The sequence below is a fragment of the Solea solea genome, chromosome 12, assembly GCF_958295425.1.
Source record: "Solea solea chromosome 12, fSolSol10.1, whole genome shotgun sequence".
Classification (NCBI taxonomy): Eukaryota; Metazoa; Chordata; class Actinopteri; order Pleuronectiformes; family Soleidae; genus Solea; species Solea solea.
Window position 1 is genome coordinate 21,572,504 of NC_081145.1, and position 19,276 is coordinate 21,591,779.

At 40.1% G+C, this 19,276-nt stretch overlaps 1 protein-coding gene across 1 annotated transcript in view; it reads right to left on the bottom strand.

The window, feature by feature from the left end:
- Positions 1 to 19,276, bottom strand: part of lrp5 (low density lipoprotein receptor-related protein 5) — a 53,455-nt gene that overhangs the window by 22,040 nt on the left and 12,139 nt on the right. Inside the window, exons 2-11 of the mRNA XM_058644831.1 lie at positions 16,768 to 16,968; positions 16,437 to 16,653; positions 13,963 to 14,031; positions 12,967 to 13,095; positions 9,475 to 9,671; positions 9,056 to 9,187; positions 5,997 to 6,085; positions 5,684 to 5,902; positions 5,274 to 5,362; positions 4,804 to 4,975 (exon numbers count right to left, since the gene is read on the bottom strand). Coding sequence (XP_058500814.1) covers positions 4,804 to 4,975; positions 5,274 to 5,362; positions 5,684 to 5,902; positions 5,997 to 6,085; positions 9,056 to 9,187; positions 9,475 to 9,671; positions 12,967 to 13,095; positions 13,963 to 14,031; positions 16,437 to 16,653; positions 16,768 to 16,968 — 1,514 coding nt within the window. The remainder of the gene's footprint in view (positions 1 to 4,803; positions 4,976 to 5,273; positions 5,363 to 5,683; positions 5,903 to 5,996; positions 6,086 to 9,055; positions 9,188 to 9,474; positions 9,672 to 12,966; positions 13,096 to 13,962; positions 14,032 to 16,436; positions 16,654 to 16,767; positions 16,969 to 19,276) is intronic.

Consider the following 19,276-nt stretch of genomic DNA (forward strand, 5'->3'; position numbering starts at 1 on the left):
GCTAGTGTCCACATAAAACTTCATTTAAATTGCTCTTTTAATTGATCTATTCAGTTATGCTGAATCTGCCAGGCAGCTATTAAAGGCAGAGTAGACTTAAGTCACAGTGCTGATTTTCTAGAAAACATTAAAAGAAGTCAGCATGTCAACAGCCGTAAGTCACATTCATGACTTTCTAATGTCGTGATGCAGTTAGTGATATGTTCACACAGTACTTAGTGTATTGATACGTCACAGTCTCGCTAGTATTTAATTAAAGGGATAGTTCAAGGTTTTTTTTTTTATTTTTATTTTTAAGTGTGGTTGCTTGAGGTAGTGACACATTGTCAGCCCTGACTGTGCTGTGCACAACCCCTGCACCTGGAGCCTATAACAGCTACAGTAGTTTCAGCTACAATATAGCAGTGTTTTCTTTTAATGAACACATAACCTGAGTGTAAAATTAAATTATTATTAAAACAATCCAGTGACGACAACTGCAAAAACAAGGTGCCTCTAAAATCTAATATATGTTGCAATGTAATTTCTTCAATGGTAATTTAACAAGGTTTAGGTTTGATTATACTTTAACGAAGTTAAGGCTTGATTATACTGTGTATACATTGATGCATTGTACAAACAAACCTTCAGACACAAAAAACATATTTTTCTTTTGAATGTTTTACTCCAGATGCTGGAAATGTTTGATGTGTGCCTGCTGTTTTCATTCAGCCTTCTACAAAATTATTCTAAAAAACACAGTACTAGAAAAATGTGTAAATGTGCTTGATTATATTCCAACACCGACATGGACATATGTTAGCGAGCAGAGAAGCTATGGAAGCAGGATGCAGGGCTTTCAGCAGGGGAAATTCCACCATATACACCTCACTGCTCTCGGAGGACCACCTCTAACACACACACACACAAGCAGTTACCATATGGCTCCTCAGTGTGACTGAATGGTACTATGCAGTCAATCTGCATAATCACAACAAAGCAGCCGTTTTGTGAGTGTGTGTGTGTGCGTGTCTGCATGTGCCAAGAGAGCAACACATCAGTCAAGTCAGTCAAAGCACTCGCACACATTCAAGCACGCACACATATACATACTTCTATTCAAAAGGAGGGGGCTGTGGTAACTTCAGAGGGTTTTTTTTTTCACAAAAGAGGGGGTTGGGTGGAAGGTTGCAGAGGGGGAGTCAGATTTCTTTAAAAAAGACTTGAAAACAGAGAGAGCGAGAGAAAGAGAGGGAGAAATCTCAGGGAAATTCTTCAGTCCGTCTCAGTCATTTATCATTCTCTCTCTTCTCTCTTTTAGACAGTAAAATGCTGCTCACTTTTCTGCTGTTTGGCAGAAGGCTACCTTACACTTGTGTACTCACTCATGCACTAAACCGTCTCAAGTATAGATACAATCCGAACAGCAAGTATAGTATGTATGCATGTGCAAACCACTAATGAATTGTGTGCTATACATACAATTGCCCACACTCACACTAAGTGCACAATTAGACAACATTGTTTGACATCTCATTATCGCACCAACTCCTGTGCTAATCGGAACGCAACAGACACATCTCATAATGCTATGTTTACTGACTTTTACAGAGAATAAATCAACTATAAACAGTATTTTTGATTTAATGTCTAAGAGTATCACACATCTGTACAAATAGCTACTATTTGTCAGTAATGGTTTAAACCGGGCATGTTATTTAAGACACATGCAGTGTTTCAGGTTTCACCTTTTTTTCTAAATGTGTGCATTTGATGTTTCTGCTCATTCAATGGTAACTCAGCTGGGCTCTGTTTACTGACTGCTAATTCTGCCACAGGAGGCTTTTGACTAATAACAGTGGATTCTCCAATTGGCTGTACAACTACACCTGCTACTTCAGCACTGGCTCAGAACTGCCTACGTTGCAACGAAACTAGAAAAAAAAAGAAAGACACTTAAAGAGAGTCAAACAATAAACGGTAAAGCAGGAGAGTTCCAGAGATGTAAGATTGCCTTGAGTCATCTGTAGTGTATGAAACAAGTGTGTCTGTCCATGCAACTCTGATCAGAGGAGCTCAGTACAGAGAGTTGTAGCCACAAAACATTCAAATTTTAACAACCTGCAGAAACGTGATGCTCAGCATTAAACTTCTATTCAAGCAATCCTGCCAAATGCCGCTTTAAAGGTTTGGGTTGTAATATGGCAGATCTGACCCAATAACCACTTCAAACTCAATTCAAAAATGTACTTGACCATATTTGAAAATTAAAATTCATTAAATACTAGACGCCATGTCTTTAGTTATCGATCAGCAAAATGTTCTTCATCTATTAAGCACTATGGACACATTTTTAAGTACACACATTTATGGTGGATGTCCACTTCTATAAACTGACTAATAAATAGGGCTGAACAAACGTATTTTCATTATCAATTAATCTGTTGATTATTTTCTTGATAATTTAAGTAATCAAAAATGTTAAGAAATGCTGATCAGTGCTCCCCAAACCTTGAAATGATGATGTTCTCAAATGTCCACAAACAGTTTTAATGTTTTCTTTGTGATAGGGAGGAAAATATTCACATTTAAGAATCTGAAATATCCAGTTACCGTTCTGATTTTATATATATACATATACACATATATATATATATATATATATATATATATTTATTTTTTAAAAGACAAACCGATTAATCAACTATCAAAATAGTTGACAATTAATTTTGATTAATTATTGAATAACTTGCAGCACTACAAATGAAAACTAAAATATACTGAACATATCATTGCTCGTATTTCTTAATGGTGTGAAGTTAAATACTAATTTTGGTAATGGAAATGATAGAAAAACATACACATACAAGATCAAAGCTTTAATGAACTGCAGCTGCCCTGCAGTGTAAACACTGTTCTGTCTCTAAAGTATAATCAACCTTAGTCTTTATGTTTGACAAACCTAAATCAGTCTGCCTACACACACACACACACACACCGAGAGAGAGAAGCACAGGGACGCAAGCAGACGTACAATGGAAATGTCTTCACACCCAGCAGCAATTTCTTTTCAACAGGATAAAAACAAGGCTGAAATGTGAAAAAAAAAGCCCTTTGAGGTGGGTCCTTTCACCCTGACAGAGAGAGAGACAGAGGGAGGGAGCGAGGGAGAGAAGGAGGAAAGGAGCAGCCACCCCTTTTCAATTGGTAAGCATTCAGCCAGAAAGCTCAGGCATTCACTATTTTGGTCTAGTCTTCCCTCTTCCCTCCCTCAGCTGCTGTGAAAATATGCTAACGCCAGAAAACTTGTCCACTTCTGCAGATGCAGCTACAATGACCAAATCACAAAGACTGCAGTAATAAACAAGTGAGCAAAACAAGTGTTGGTAACAATCAGGAAGTGGAGTAAACAAAAAAATACAGGGAAGAAAAGAGTATGAGACGATCAAAGAGTTATGGTGATGTCGAACAAAACTGAGTGTGAGACCCTGAGAGTGTGAAGGAGAATAGAGAACACCTGCTTTAAAGCAGCTATAGAAGTCTTGGTGAGAGGGGGAAGGGCAACAGGAATAACAACCACCCCCCAAACCATGCCTCACTTTGTTGTCCTCAGCTTCTGAGACTGGGGTGTGGAGTCCTCCCGTGATCTAAACCAGACTTGTCAATGTGACTGCTACCGTTTTCTTTACTGAGGCACGTTGTGTATGTAGAAAAATATCCACACAAAGGGTGAAAACATGCGCAGTGTTTTGTGAGCGTTTTTTTATTATTATTCTTACGGTTTTTGAGAATACCAAGTAGAGAAAAGCAGTGCACAAGAGTTTTTAATCCTGCGTGGAGGTTTCAAAGCGAAGGGAGTCTGCTGGCACACTGAATTGTACCATATGTCATCTAGTGTGAACTTGGCTATACAAAAAAGTGCAGCGTAAATGACCACCAATAGAACTGAATTTTTGGATGGTAGGAAGATGTGAAATTGTGCTCAACATGCTATAAAACTAGCAGCATGCTGAACCAGCAACTGCCTACTAACAAATAGGTGTATCACCAAAGGGAAAGTATTCCCTTTTAGCCAAGGGCCAAGTGGCTGCCGGTTCTCAATAAGTAAAACTCCAACCTGAGAAAACACGGACATCATCTGCTCTCATGTGAAATGAGACCCAACAGATTCTTGGCTAATAAAAACATCCAAAGTACTATGACGTGTGGGACCAGGTTTATAATGAACCAGTGGACTCACTGTCCTGAACACAGGTCAGTGTACTGACTGCACACAGCTCGACAATGAACAGTGTTTCCTATTAATGATCTGGACTGTGACAGCCCACCATAGTCTAATTTGCCACGCCAGAGTTTTATATGAAACCAAGGCCATTTTCAAAGTTCCTGTAATAAGAGATCATAACTTTGAGTTTTGTTTTTTTGCGGCACTGCAGATGCATTGACTATGCTGCTGTGTGCTGAGGCATGCTGATGCAATCATCCATAAAGTGCGGTATGCGGAGACAAACAGCTGATTACCACTCACCCATGCATGCATTGTTGGGTTAATGTTTACTTGCACACACATGCATGCATGCAGCTGCAAACACTGCGATGGAAACAATATCCTGCTTCCAGTGACGTCAGAGCACAGGGTTCTGTACAACAGGTCAGACCAGCCCAGTGCAGACTGTACCAAATTGGAGCAGACAGGTCAGATCACGTTTGATCAGCAGAGACTAGATCAGGCGACAACAATATAAGACGACGGTAGGAAATCTTTGGCAGAGCTGAGAAGAACCTGGTGAAAATAAACAGACAATTGATTTTGCCGAGTCGTACCTCTATCTTGTCCGTTTTAGCATCTCCCCAATAAAGCTTTCCTTCTGCATAATCCAGTGCCAGTCCGTTGGGCCAGCCCAGAGAGCTGTTGATCAAAACCAGCCGGTCTGTTCCATCCAGGTTGGCTCGCTCGATCTTGGGATTCTCACCCCAGTCTGTCCAGTACATGTAACTGAGAGAGACAACAAAGGGAAATTCTATACTCTTGTTTGGAAGGGGAACAAATAGAATATAATTTATCTAAACCGTATTTACTGCTGTTTAATCAGTGAGCTGACGTGTTGTTGAAAAGACCTTAAATGTCCCTTCTAGGGTGTCAGCTTTAGTGCTGAGATCCAGGATTAGTCTCTAAAACTGATTCATCATTCATATGTTGTGTTTACTGACTGACATGAACATCCAAATGCCCTCAAGTTTGGTTGATATATTTCGTCAAAGTATGGAGTGTCATATGTAACTCTTGTACCTACCCATTAACAGGATCCAGGACAATGGCTCTGGGTTCATTCAAGTCCTCAGAAATCAAGATTTTCCGGGAGGTTCCATTCAGCCTCGTAACCTGAAACAGTACATGACACAATTTAGTTTTAAAACACAACTTTCACCAAAATTCACAGGTCTACGTGGTTTTTATAACATAAAACCATGGATATATCTTTCAAATCAGTCCCTTGTTCAAACTAATGTATGTTGCATATCATACTGTCATGCTGGAAGAGGTGCCCGCTTTATTGAATAGACTGCCAAAATAATAATGATCACGTTTACATTACTACTGATCAGAGCCGCAGCCAATAAAAAAAAACATGTCCCTTGCAGTTATTTGATCTTCTTTCTCACTTACAATAAAAACAGTAGAATATTCATAAATCAGATGTACCTCAATGCGGTCAGTGCCAGTATCAGTCCAGTACAGGTTCCTGGCCACCCAGTCCACAGCAATGCCATCAGGGTGATTGATCTCTGAGGTGGCCAGCACCATGGCATTACTGCCATCAATGTGGGATCGCCGAATGGCACGCACCTCATCATCTGTCCAATAGACATAACCCTCAACCGGGTCATAGTCTATGGCAATGGCATGGCGAATGTCATCAACCTGCATAAATAAGGTAAAATGATTTTAAAAAAATTATGAATATATGAGCTTGCACAATTAAATTACTAACAGGTTTGTGAATGTCAGTGTTTACCTGTAGCACAATGTCAGTGAAATCTGGCAGGTCCAGTGAGATTCTCCTCAGGTCAGTCCGTCTTGCCAGCAGCAAGACTTGCTCTGCTCCTAAATAAACCGACAGAGACAGCATGCACAGAATGAGACACAATGAACAATGAAGTAACGTATTGGTTGTTTACTCAAAAAACGCAATTGGATTTTTACAAAAAATAGCATTTCAGTGCAAACAAAAAAAACGCTGTGAGGATGTGAAGTCAATATGGTAAAAACTTAATTAACAATTTAACCCATGGGAGTTGGTGTTGGTCCATTGCTGCCTCCTCAAGTAAGTTTAAAAGGGGTTTACATGACTTTGGTGTTTGAAATCCTTTGTTCAGATTTACCTAAGTGACACAAATTTATCAAGCGAGGCAGCAGACAACCAGCCCCTATGTCCACAAAAGCAAAAAAAATTTAAAAAAATGTTTTCACAAAAAGTGCATTATAAATAAAATGTATGATCATTATTATTATTATTATTACAAATGCTGATTTTCTCTATTGACACTGGTGCCCCACACCAATTGAATGGTTTACAAAGCAACACAAACTTCAGTTTCTAATCCAAAAACACTGTCTCACTATACATTTAAAGTCCAAACATATTCTTAAAGTATCGTAGACAGCCTACATTTTATTAGGCAAGCCTTTTGTTAAATAGCTAATATAAATTTTGCCTGGTATCCCTGCTGGCAGTCATGTTTTCAGTGAGAGCGGGACTCTGTGTCTCAGAACACGGCACAGAGTCAGTGTTGACTATATGTCAGTGCTTCATATGACTACAAACCTGAGGGACCTCTCTATAGTGGACAGCATTTCATTGGATAAAATGTTAATACCAGGTAAATCTAACACAGAGACACAATAATTTGACAAATCTTCAGGAATACAGCAAAAAAGCCTGGACTACTACAAACCTATAGCAGCCCATCACACATACTGCATCCAAGACTCCTCTGCAGCTCAGTCAGCACCATTAAAAACTTGACGAAAAGCAGATATTTTCCCCCATTGGGAAAATGTTTCTTTTCTCCAAAGCTTGTGTCTTTAAAGAATAGATATCAAGGCAACATCGCGCAGATCCAAGTCTGAGTACTTGGTATTAGAGCCAAACCCCACAGTCCAATATTAACCTCTCTGTGGTGAAGAAGATTTCAAGGTTGAGCCAAATTCAACTATAATCACTTTTCGTCTCTCCCTCTTGGTCTAACCAGTCTGGAAACAAAGGGCTCTGTTGGCCCAAGGGATCCTTCACTGTGTTTGCCTGTTGGTTCAGATTTAACAGAAGCCAAACTCACCTCATGGGAGACAATTAACTGTTTTTTCTTTGTCTTTCACACCTCTGACTCTTAAGAGCTCACATTTATGGCAGCTCAAGTCTCTCTCTCTCTCTCTCCCTCCCTCCCATTCTATTCCCCTATCAGCCTCATCTTTCTTCTCATCTCCGTCTCCCATATCAGATCAATTCATCCGAATCATAAGACAGACCCATAACTGCACAGCAGAAATAATACTGGCATTTCAAATAGGTCCATCAACATGTATGGATTATAAAAACCTACAACGAATAGTAAACACAATATGTTGGAAAAAGTACAACCAATCAAAATCCGGCATCTATTAGCCTCAGTAACAATGAGATTGGACATCGAGTGGTACACCATTGTTAACTAAATAGTTGTGGCAAGGAGGATAAATGAAGGGAAAGAATGAAAAGGATGGAGAGAAAGCATCTGTGATTCCACTCTTCTCATCGCTTGACTTCATTCTGGGACACTTAAAGACTCCTGACAGTCTCACACACTCACTCTCACACACACACACACACACACACACACACACACACACACTCTGCTGCCAGCACAATAACAAACGCCTTCAATTTAACCAGCCAAGCAAAACAAATTAGAAGCACGGACACAAAGACACACACACACACACACTTACTTGCCTTACATTTGTGGCGAGGACATTGGCATAGTGTTTCTTGGCCTAAAATATCGTAGATAAATGTCTAACCCAACCTAAACCAAACTAACACCTAATCTGAAAACTAAATACACACAATAACCTCACAGGAAAGGTTTTACACACTTACACACAAATGCAAATACACACACACAGCACACACTCACATAGCCGGCTGACACAATAGAGCACTGTTGTTTTTATTGTCAACAGTGGCAGAGTGATTGTTGGCATGCTTCATTCAAATTTAATACATTCACATTAACACAGCCTAACAATCAGACGCACTCTAACAGTGTTGTGTTTTTGCTGAATAAGACTCTATTGTTTCGGCACCGTGGGAATCAACATGGCGGCTGATTCGTTGGAGTCCCACTCTGGTAGTAGAGTGGGCAGATTCAGAGCTGATAGACTGGTCTGCACTGCATCACAAAAGACACGCAGGGACAATAATAATGGAGGTCTGCAACAGGACTGACCAGATCTGATTGTAGTTTGTCGAGTGGGTGATTATCTGTTCAAAAGTTAATAAAAATATAAGTATATTTTCTAGATTTTTGAAAACTAGAAAACTATATTTACACCTGTCAACAGTCTGTGAGAAGACAGAGGCAATCTAATTATTGCAGCAATCTGACAAGTGTCAGAACAACTGTTACCTCAAGATTATATTTCATGTCTCCATAATGGAGGAGCCTCTTCAGGACCCCCAACTGTCCATCTATTCATCCACCCCTCCTTACAGAAACTCTTCTAGTAAAACTATGACCTTTAGTATAAGACATGTATCCATGACTACAGTGGTAGGACAACTTCTCTGTTGCATTTTTTTAATATTTCCAGGATGCGTTTTAGTTTTTTCTCAAATGTCACCAGGGGTTTACTCTTTGTGGGAACTGTTGAGTTTCTCTGTCCTATTGTAAGGCGTTCAACGTTCTATGTAAAGTGACATTTAAGATAATTGTAGCTTTTAGCGGAATCAGAGTGGCTGTTACTACATTTCACATTAAAACAATCCATCTCCATCATCCTGTTTCACGACATACATGCTGTACATGAGGTCCGTACCTGGTTTGCAAGTCTTTCCATCTGGGTTTAGCTGGACACCAGTGGGACAGGCACAGCTGTAGAAAGGGTTGACTGGAGAGAGTAGGCAGAGATGACTGCAGCCTCCGTTATTGTCACTGCAGGGAGTCTGGACTATAACGACATTAAAAAAAAAAGACCAGGCGAAGGGAAAGAAAGAGAGGGGGAGAAAAAATATGATTAGCACCTCCAAACAGGAAGTCAACTTACCAAAACAGAGGCCATGGCAACAACACACGAAGATGTACACATATAGTTTATATAATTATTAATCATTACTGATCAATGACAATATTCAGGTCCCTTCCAGATTATATTTAGCTGGAAAATTGATGTCAATCTCGGATAACTCTGATATCACATATGTATTAAACTTTACAGAAATGAAGCAGCCCACTTACAGTAAGGTTGTCGATAGGTCTCCAGAACCTGGATGTCCATAGGAGAGTAAATCCCACTGAGTATCTCTCTGGTTTTGTCTCCACTGTTTTTGTTACAGGCATGGATGGAGCGGGTTTGCCAGTCAGTCCAGTATAATGTGTCCTCAGACAGTGTCAGTGCAAAAGGATGCGTGAGGGTGCCCTCCACCACCGTTTCACTGCAGGACAAAAAAAACATCTTCTTTTAGAATGAGATGAAATTTTGTATTATAGTATCCTATGGCTATGGATATGAATTTTAAAAACGTTCTCTAACAATTTGAAGAACACAACAACTGTGTGATTGAATGCAATATATTGGGAACAAGAGATTGAATCATGTGCCGTCTTACCCTGCCAGGAATAAGCCATTTTATTGTGATAAGGTTTATGGTCATATTGTCCTGCCCAAGCAAGTAGCTTTCCACAATTTTAAAGTTTCCATCTTATCCCAAAAAACAAACTTGCAAAAAAATTGCACTTGAGTTTGCAAGAGTGGCAAAAGTGCAAAAGTGCATAACATCATGACATTACATTGTAACTTCATGCCAAAGCTGGCATCAAAATTGCACATTCCTGCCTAAATCCAACCTCAGTCTATGGGTATTGCCAGTAGCAGTGCTAGTGAGCATTGGTCACAAATACCAAAATAACTTTTTGGAAAATGTTTCTGTTCTAAACCCTGCAAAAAAACGTTGCACCCCTGAAAAAAAAAACCCACAGCATAAAACTGTGTTGAATTTTACACGGTGCAAAAGTCATATTTTGGTCAGAAACAAAAAAGTACTGAAATTTGATACCAAGCCTGACACCCACCTCAGCACATGCAGGTTCACTTGGAGGTAGGCACAAAACACACAAAAGCAAAGAAATGGAAAATAACATAGCAACTACTGCTGACTGTGCTGAAACAAATCCCAAAGCCTTATACTTTAGTGCTGCTGTTGACTCCTTCAGCTGAAACGTTCATTTAACAGAAGAAATAAGCAAGACAACGTGAGCAAAATACAGAAGATTTTGCCTAATAAACAATAAAAATATGAAACGGTGTAAAAGTTATTTGTCCAACTTGAGAAAATGTTTTTGGGAAAAGGGTGGATTAAAAAAAACGATTCTGACAATGTGGCCTAACAGAGACCGAAAAAGAACGGTTAAAAAAAACATTAGGAATGCTCCACTAGGGACCATTAATACCTAGACCACATTCCATGGCAAACGTGATCAGTAGTTTTTATGTCAACAACACATGCAGATGTTTTATATAAGACTTTCTTTTTAAAATCACATATTGGAAGATTCTGTAGCCTCAGCGAAGCTATGCTCTCTGTCCTCTAAGCCAAACAACTACATAAAGCATGTCGGTTAAAGAAGTGTGTGTGTGTGTGTGTGCGTGTGCGTGTGTGAGAGAGAGAGAGTAAGTCTTAGGTTTGATCAGGGGTGAGCACCTTTTTTTTTTCTTTTAAAAATCAATTACAGGAAAATGTACTCACACAAACGCACATAGGCAGAGGATCAAAGAGGCCTGTATTTAGAATATCAACACAGTAGAAGCTGGCTTTCATCAATCATCATATTTAGTCCTGTGTATGTGTGTGTGTGTGCGCGCTGTAAAAGCAGAGGTGCCTGCCAGCAGTGGTTAAAGGAAAAAAAGAAAGAACACATTTAAACAACTCCAGATTTCAAAGCTCTGTTCAGCTTTTGAGTGTGTGTGCAAAAATTTATTAGCAAGCAGGCAAATTATTCCATTTTTGAAGCTTTTGACTACATTCAAATGAAAGACGCCTTCTTAGATCCAATACATGTCTCTCCTATGACTTTATGAGTACAACACAAACTGAAATAACTTTACCTTGTATTTTGGTCAGATTGTTATCTTTTAATAAACATTTGGAATGAATGGCAAAAAGCAGGTTCCCACGTGTGGGTCACTCACTTGAAATATGAATGATTTTCCACATTTAGGTTTATTCCAATAACGGGATTTCCCCATGATCAACTTATTGTGAGTGCTTTTTATCACAATGCACAGTCACATATATCATCCCATGCCAGGTCATCTCTTCCTACTAACTGAGCTGCACCACAGGGACAGGGTTTTGGATTTTAGCACACCTTTTCACCTTGGTGTAAAAACTATAGTGTAGGTAATTAGACTGCAATTGTGGTAACCTCTGGCTCTTTATATTGTGTGGACTGGTTATAAAATGAGCTAAAATGTGAATAAAGAGGGGCAAAATGTGAAAGGTTTCATCCATTTCACACGCCATTGGGCCATTATTGATGCTCCATCAGTACTTGTGGTGCTCCCCAAGGCTCGATCCTGGGTCCCTGTTGGTTTTGTTTTTCCTCACACATTCATTTATTTCTTGGGAGTTTACTGATAGAAGTATTTGGCTTTGGCAAAGCCTGCCTTCAGACTTGCACTGTAGACAGACCTCTAAGAAAATGATGAAGAAAGGTTGGATGGATAAAGAGAGGGAGAATGAAGAGATTTGGAGAAAGAAAGCTGCCAATCTTGAGGGGAGAGGGAATGATTGAGCTGTAGGAGATACACTGCAAGAGTGTGTGAAGCTATGTGTGTTTTGACTGGGGCCTCCATACCACAGTTGTGTTTGTATTGGACAACTCTCCCTTGCTCTTGCTTTTTTCTCAGTTTTTTTTCATTCTGTCCGTATAGTTAGTTTTCTCTTCTTCTCCTCCCTTTCTCCACTGTTGGAAATAATCTAAACAGAGTGAAAACGCAAAGGCGTTCTACCTTTTCATACTTTAAGAGTGATGGGTGCTAATTTATTTAGCAGTTTATTTAATTTCTATCTTGTAGCAGCATGTAAGTAGTATGACACTATACATCATAATTATTGGGATTAGTGTGGCAAATCTCAATATGCTGCCACTATATTCTGTACATAAAAATGGACTTGGTCTGCCTGTCCAGTCATCTGATATACAGTAGTTATCGTCCAATTCAATCCGAGTCAAATACAACATAAAGCCCAGCATGAATTGGGACATGGTCACTGTGTGAGCTATTACTATCCAATAGGTGTCTGGTTATAGGTGTTAGATGGACAACCCCCACCTTTCCAAATATGGTCTCTTCGGGTTTAAAAAAACAACAACATGGAGCTGACCAAAATACAAAACCCGAGGCTTCACAACACTAGTTCATAAACCAACAGATTACATTATGCTGGGTTGATACTTGGCCACCACACTGGTGACCATAGAACAAAAACAGCACATGAGAGCATTTTTATGATGTTGGATGTCTCCCAAAAACGTGAAACGAATGATTCTTTGAACACACACGCGCGCACAAACACACACACACACACACAATACACCATAATCAGATCAACATCCAGAAGACCAGAAAACAAAGTGAGTAGAAGACAGCGTGTCAGAGTGCCTTAGTATGGTACACATCATTCCAACAATAACATAACATTCACTCCCACACACAAAGATCCATACCGTGCTGATCCGTCGAGGTTGGCTCTGTGAATGAAGCTGAGTTTAGCATCTGCCCAGTACAGCTTATCTTCCAACAGGTCTATTGTCAGACCATTGGGCCAGTAAATGTCCTGGTTTACGATCACTTTCCTGTTAGAGACAGAGACACAGATTGAAAAGACCATTTACATATAATTTTCATCTTTGAAGAACCAGTTTTTATTTAATTTTTTCATTTACTGACATTCAGTGACAAACATTAGCATGTACATCAGTGTCAATAGGTGTTTACAGTAAGTTCACCTGAATGTCATTTTTTCAGGGGAAAAAAACCAAACATAACTTGGGAGTGTAAACAAATATTTGTCTCTTTTTGGCCATTCTTCAGACATAAGACATTTACTGTCCATTGGCAGGCAACATCCAAAAATGTCTGTATGTAATCCTTTCCAGTAATTTTGAATAACCTGACAGTGCCCAAAAACATGATAATGATTTGCATTTGTATTTCTTCATTTTCTTCAGCACACAGCGGAGTTACCTTCATAGTGAGATTTCTGGGAAGGTGTAATCAAATATCTTATCAGGCTCTTCCAGACAAACTCCCGCCAAGTTTATGAGCTGCTAGATTTCCATTGGTATGACCATATTGCTGCCCACTCTTCCTCCGATATATTTATTGCTCCTTCCATTTCCCATTTTGTTTTAACAGATACAAGTGTGATTTCGAATTTCTGTGAATTTCCTCTATCTTTATATGAAGCATATTTGCTTTCAAACTAGTCTAATAACAGTTAGACTTGATTCTGCTACTCATTTTACCTGGTCATTAGCAAAATGTCTCATTTGCAAGTAGCGATAAAAGTGTTGTGTTTCTAGTAAATATTTCTCCTCAAGCATCCTGAAACTATGTAGTGTACCTTCCTTCATGATTATACATAAAGCAATTGCTACTGACACCTTATACACCTGAATGCAAAGGGAATATAAATGGCAGCCTGTATATAGATGCACTACCTGTTGCTGCCATCCATGCCAGCACGCTCTATCCTGGGCTCCTCCCCCCAGTCAGTCCAGTACATGTAGCTGAATAGAGAAAAGGGAAGGAAAAACAGTAACTCAGTTGTACAAATACAGGGAAATAAGGATGAGTTCAGTGCTTCTCAAACATATAGCATATCTAAACAGTTTATTAACATCTGGGTTGTACCAGCAATATTCTACATTTCTACATTTCTGGTGTACATGTGGTTTCATGTTTATGAGGATTAAATATTTGCCCAAATCCAAGAAAACAATCATTTGTCTTATCTTCAATGAAAACTAAATTACTCTCTACACTCTTGGTCTGCCTTGGTTGAGTTCATAGTGGAGAGCAATAAATCAACCTGTCACACAACCAATAGTTATTGGTTTGAATGCTACTTATTAAATTCTGTGGCAGTGCGCGTACGTGAGAGATAGAGCTCCAGACGCACAGTGAGTGAGTGAGTGTACCTACAGTCTGAGAATGATAGACAGATCTGCATTCCTTTGGCCACCAATGCAGAAATGACAATTACAGAGCAGCAAAGCAGAAAGAGAAATGACAGAGAGAGAAGCGAAAAGAAATTAAAGAACATATTCTATCTGTTCAATTGCTCTGGTCATATGCATATCTACTAGTTACAAAAATTAAAATGTAAAAAAAAAAAAAATACTACCAACTACCAGCACTACTTGTAGTATCAACTTGTCAAGAACAACTTGTCAATTCAAATCAACATGCTACAGCTTGTGGCCTTCATTCGCCTTATCCCCGAGGACAATTATTATTTGTACAGGTTTTCACCTTTCTCTATGCACCTGACAAATATGTGGGCTGTGCCAGAATTCTCTAATCAACTTCTAAAATGACTACATCTGATTTGACTTAATTTTTGAATTTTTTATTTGAACTGAAGTGAAGTTGGGCATCTGTTAACATGTCATTACACATTAGCTTCTTCTCCACCTGGCCCCTGCATGCATCAGCTACCTTGCAGCCCCTCAGCTTGCAGTGTGTTTTCAGGACAGATTCGTCTTTTCTCCAGGCTTCCCTGCCTGGTCTGAGCTTCAGTTACAGTATGACCGACAGATATGCCAACAACTCCAAACACAGACCCGCCCTGTGGTTATTGTAATCTATATAAATGTTAGCTTCGCATAGAAGCTGCTTCAGAAGCTGAAATGGTATTCAGTCTCTTTAAGCCTCAAACTGTTTACATTGTGATGGACCCATTAGGCTCTAGGAAAAGACAAGGAATGATTAAATGCAGTAAATGGAAAGGATTTACTGACTGGACTGAAGGAGGTCAGCCAGTGTGTAGTTTAAGTACAATGTCCTTGATAAGTAAAAAAAAATATTGGAGTGATCCCAAGAGGACCTTTGTATCCTAATTCGTTCCACTTAGACTCACATGCCTACAGTTCCATCCATACTAAAATGAGGATCCATTTTGGCCTGGTGTTCCACACATGAGTAGCTGATCCACATTCTACTCTATTCCAATATACTGTCCTACCTGGAGTGTGAATAGCTGACACATACAGGCCACACGGTTACAAATGTTTGGGCTACACATGAAGATCCACATAAGGTCTTTATGGGGTGGATGACGACATTTACATCATGTGGACCTCAGTTGACTCGTGGATGTGGAAACTATTAATTGGCCTTAAACCACATTAAAACGGGTGAAGCACAATCATAAGTCATTAGAGTGGAAAACAAACTGAGCGTTTTATGGACTGAATAACCCACAACTGTAAATCTATCATCTGAAGGCTTTGCTGATCCTACTAGCTGTGTGCGAGAGCAAAGGGAGGTCAGTGTTATGTTCAAACCACTCTGCAGAGGAGACCATCTTCTCTCTTTGCAGTATGTGTTATTATCAATACACATTGCACTGTCAGTTAAGGTATACCAGGCCAGCTAAGGTATTTTTGACATTGATCAAGTGGCATAAAGGATGGGTGGTTAAGGTGATGGTCTGCTAATCCATTGTGCTCTGCATGTGTGGGTTTGAATCCCACCCTTGTTGTCATTGAGTCTGTTATATTGGGACAGCTAGGACAGGTCAAGAGCTGTGCTGTCTCTGAGCAAGGTACCCAACACCATTAGTGCAAAAGAGCTGCCCCTGTGCCCAGTTTGTGTGTTAAATACTGGTGTGTAATAAGGATGGGTTAAATGCAGAAAAAAAATCTAATTATGTAGCACTATTTTGAAGAGTTTATGAAAATTAGAGTGGTATCTGGGCTTTCCACAAAGATAGGTAGTAGCGAGTCTATGGGGAAAAAGTACGTTTCACATAAAAAATCCCAAACTTCATATATCTTTAAGACTACATAGTCTTTAAATGAGCAGCTCTAAACAGCACAGGTTTTTTTTTTTTTCGTCCTCTGTGTTGATCATTCTCTATTTGGATCCCGAACAGCATATCCAAAAACTAAATGGAAGTATGTCTATTTACCGTTGTGCAGGGTTGAGAGCAACAGCTCTGGGCTGGTCCAAGTCCATCCAAAACAGGACTTTCCTGGAGGTTCCGTTGAGGTTGGCCACTTCAATCCGATTGGTCTCTGAGTCTGTCCAGTAAAGCTTTTTACCCAACCAGTCACATGCCAGGCCATCAGGACTGTCCAGCCCTGATACTACGACAGTCTTGCCAGTTCCCAGTGCCTCTTTAAGGGCTGCAACCACAGAACATTCACAGTGTAAAGCGGTGACAAGAGGAAGAATGCATTTACTGCTGCTCCTCATTATTCAAGGAGAATGGACACTAGGAAGACAATGTGCAGCCTTACAGTTGGATGACTGGTTCCAGTGGGTCTGTTTGATGGCCTCCTCACTGACATCGGTCCAGAATATAAGGCCCTCAGAATACAGGAAGTCCACTGCTGCTGCATCCTCCAGGTCACCGACAACAATGGCCGACTCACCCCGCACACTCTCTGCATCCACCAAACGTATGTCCCGCCGGTTGGCAAAGAGAAGGAGAGGTGAGCCTGAAGAGCAGAAGAAATTCTCAGTAAGATTCAAAACCTTTGAAACTAACCCAAAGCTGAGGGAAATCCTAAAGCTGTGGAGTCTGACAGGAAATTCACATATTACACACTTTTTATGCGGTATTGGTTGATAAAAAGTTCAACCTAAACCCCACCCCTCCAAACATTACATTTAGTAAGCAAACTTTTCATCCATACTTTATTCCACAATCAGAACACAAAATACAAAGTTAATGATTTATCTACCTCAGCAGTATTCAAATTGATTCCAATAGGTCCAGATAGAAAATAAATTCCTCATGCAAAGGTCATGTGAAAGCTAGATCTTAAGGCGCATTTCCACCGGCTCGCCTCACCACAGTGACATTTCCCACGCTGATAAGTGATAAAAGTCAAATAAATAAATGAATAATCTATGAATCGAGGATACAAAGGCAGATTGCTCTGCGTAGTTCATTCATACAGCTGTCTTGAATTAGCGACCTGTCAGCCAATCAGAAAATAGTATTCACTGTTGCTGGGCAGAATGGACACGCTCCGCTCTGGTCCGCTCAGCTCAGCCAAGTTACACTTCACTGCTGCCGTCTCACGTCCACCCGCTTCCACACAGCTGCACAGCTGGAGTCGCGAGACTAGGTTTTTTTGTGGTTCTTCTCGCACGGAAATACACTTTAAATGTTGTAAACAACAAACAAAGCAGTATTTCTACAGAGGGAATAAACAGGAGCACGCTGAGCTCGCGAGGACTCTTTCTATGATGTAGTAAAGTGAAGTACAATGTGGTATCATCACAGGATCTTTTATTCTGAAAAGTAACCAGATGTTTTGTTTTCCTACTTCCTCTCCCGGAGTGGAGTGCGAGGCTGTACTCCGGAGACGCGTGGACAGAAATCAAGCCGTGCTGAATTGTAGATAAGTTAAAACTACTTAACAATCCTAAAAAAACGTGGGTTAATCTCGAACAAATACAGAAGTCTGGTGTAAAGTCACTAGTCACTCGTGTGTGTGTGTGTGTGTGTGGTGTATAAAAAGAAGTCACCGCAGTTTCACTCAGCCGTGCAGTGATGACTCTGCCCACGTTAAGTAGGTACTTTTTGTAGTGGAGATGCAACCTAATGGTACCGTGTCGTGCCGTGCCGAGGCGAGTAGAGCCGGTGGAAATACGCCATTAGAGTGCTTTAGTTTACAAGAAGAAACAAATAAGTGTAAATTAGGTTTATCTTTTTCATAAACAATTTACTCTTGTTTTGATTAAAGATTCTGTCCATGTGAAGTTACTTGGCTATTCTTCCTCCCTCCATCTCTGCCTGTATGTGTCTCACTCACTGACTCAACCTCTCAAATTTCACTAATTTGAGAGGTTGAGTCATCATGCGGTGGTTTACAACAATCGTGACTGGTCTGAATTAACTGGACTTAACTGGTGCGTCAAATGGTAGAAACGTTCTGTCCATTCAAAGAAAAATGCTGCTTCAGAACGTGACTTTTATCATTTAAAGGTCCAGGTCCGTATAGAATGTCATCTGGGACCTGATCTGGACTGTTTTAGTGACCTTTAATGAAGGTGATTTTGACATTCAGACATCTCATCGACTAATTTTACTGTCACTAATTACTCACACCGACTGTTGTGCTGCCTGATTAACAATCAGTTCAGTGCCACTGCACACACCTCAACAGTGCCACAGTCAAGTTCGCAGCAAGTCACAGAAGTACCAAACAGGCTTTGGCAAAAACAAGAACCTGCTTGCACCAAATAAGATTGCCACTTGCTGACACAGATACAACTTCTAATATTAATGCCATCTAGCAACATTCTGCAGAGGCCACTGAAAGAGGAAAAAAAAGGCCAGAGGGATTTCCTGTAGGCACCAATATGCTATACATTAATGTTACCGTCAGTGAATGAAATGGGACGATTTACTAAAATACACATTTAAAACCTTGAGATATTGTATGCCTGTGAAGTATGTGTATGTCAGGGTCTGAATTCCATGCGTAGCTGTGTGTCTATGTGTGAGGGCAGCTTGGTAACTCAAGAGATGTTGTCCTCCCACTGTTGGAGGCCGTGGCTGTCACAGCAGCAGCTGCCACAGTGCCTCTGGGGAAGCTTGTGGTTTGGGGCTGGCAGGGCGGCAGACCTGCTACGCTGTGGTTTGGCACAACCAAGCCTACTGTAGTCCCACAGCATTGAGACACACTGCCTCTGTCAGTATGGACGCTCCCCCAACAAAAAGACATATAACATTACAATTATTTTAATGACTGAAATTAAGAACAAAAAGAATTGTGTGACAGACATCAATGT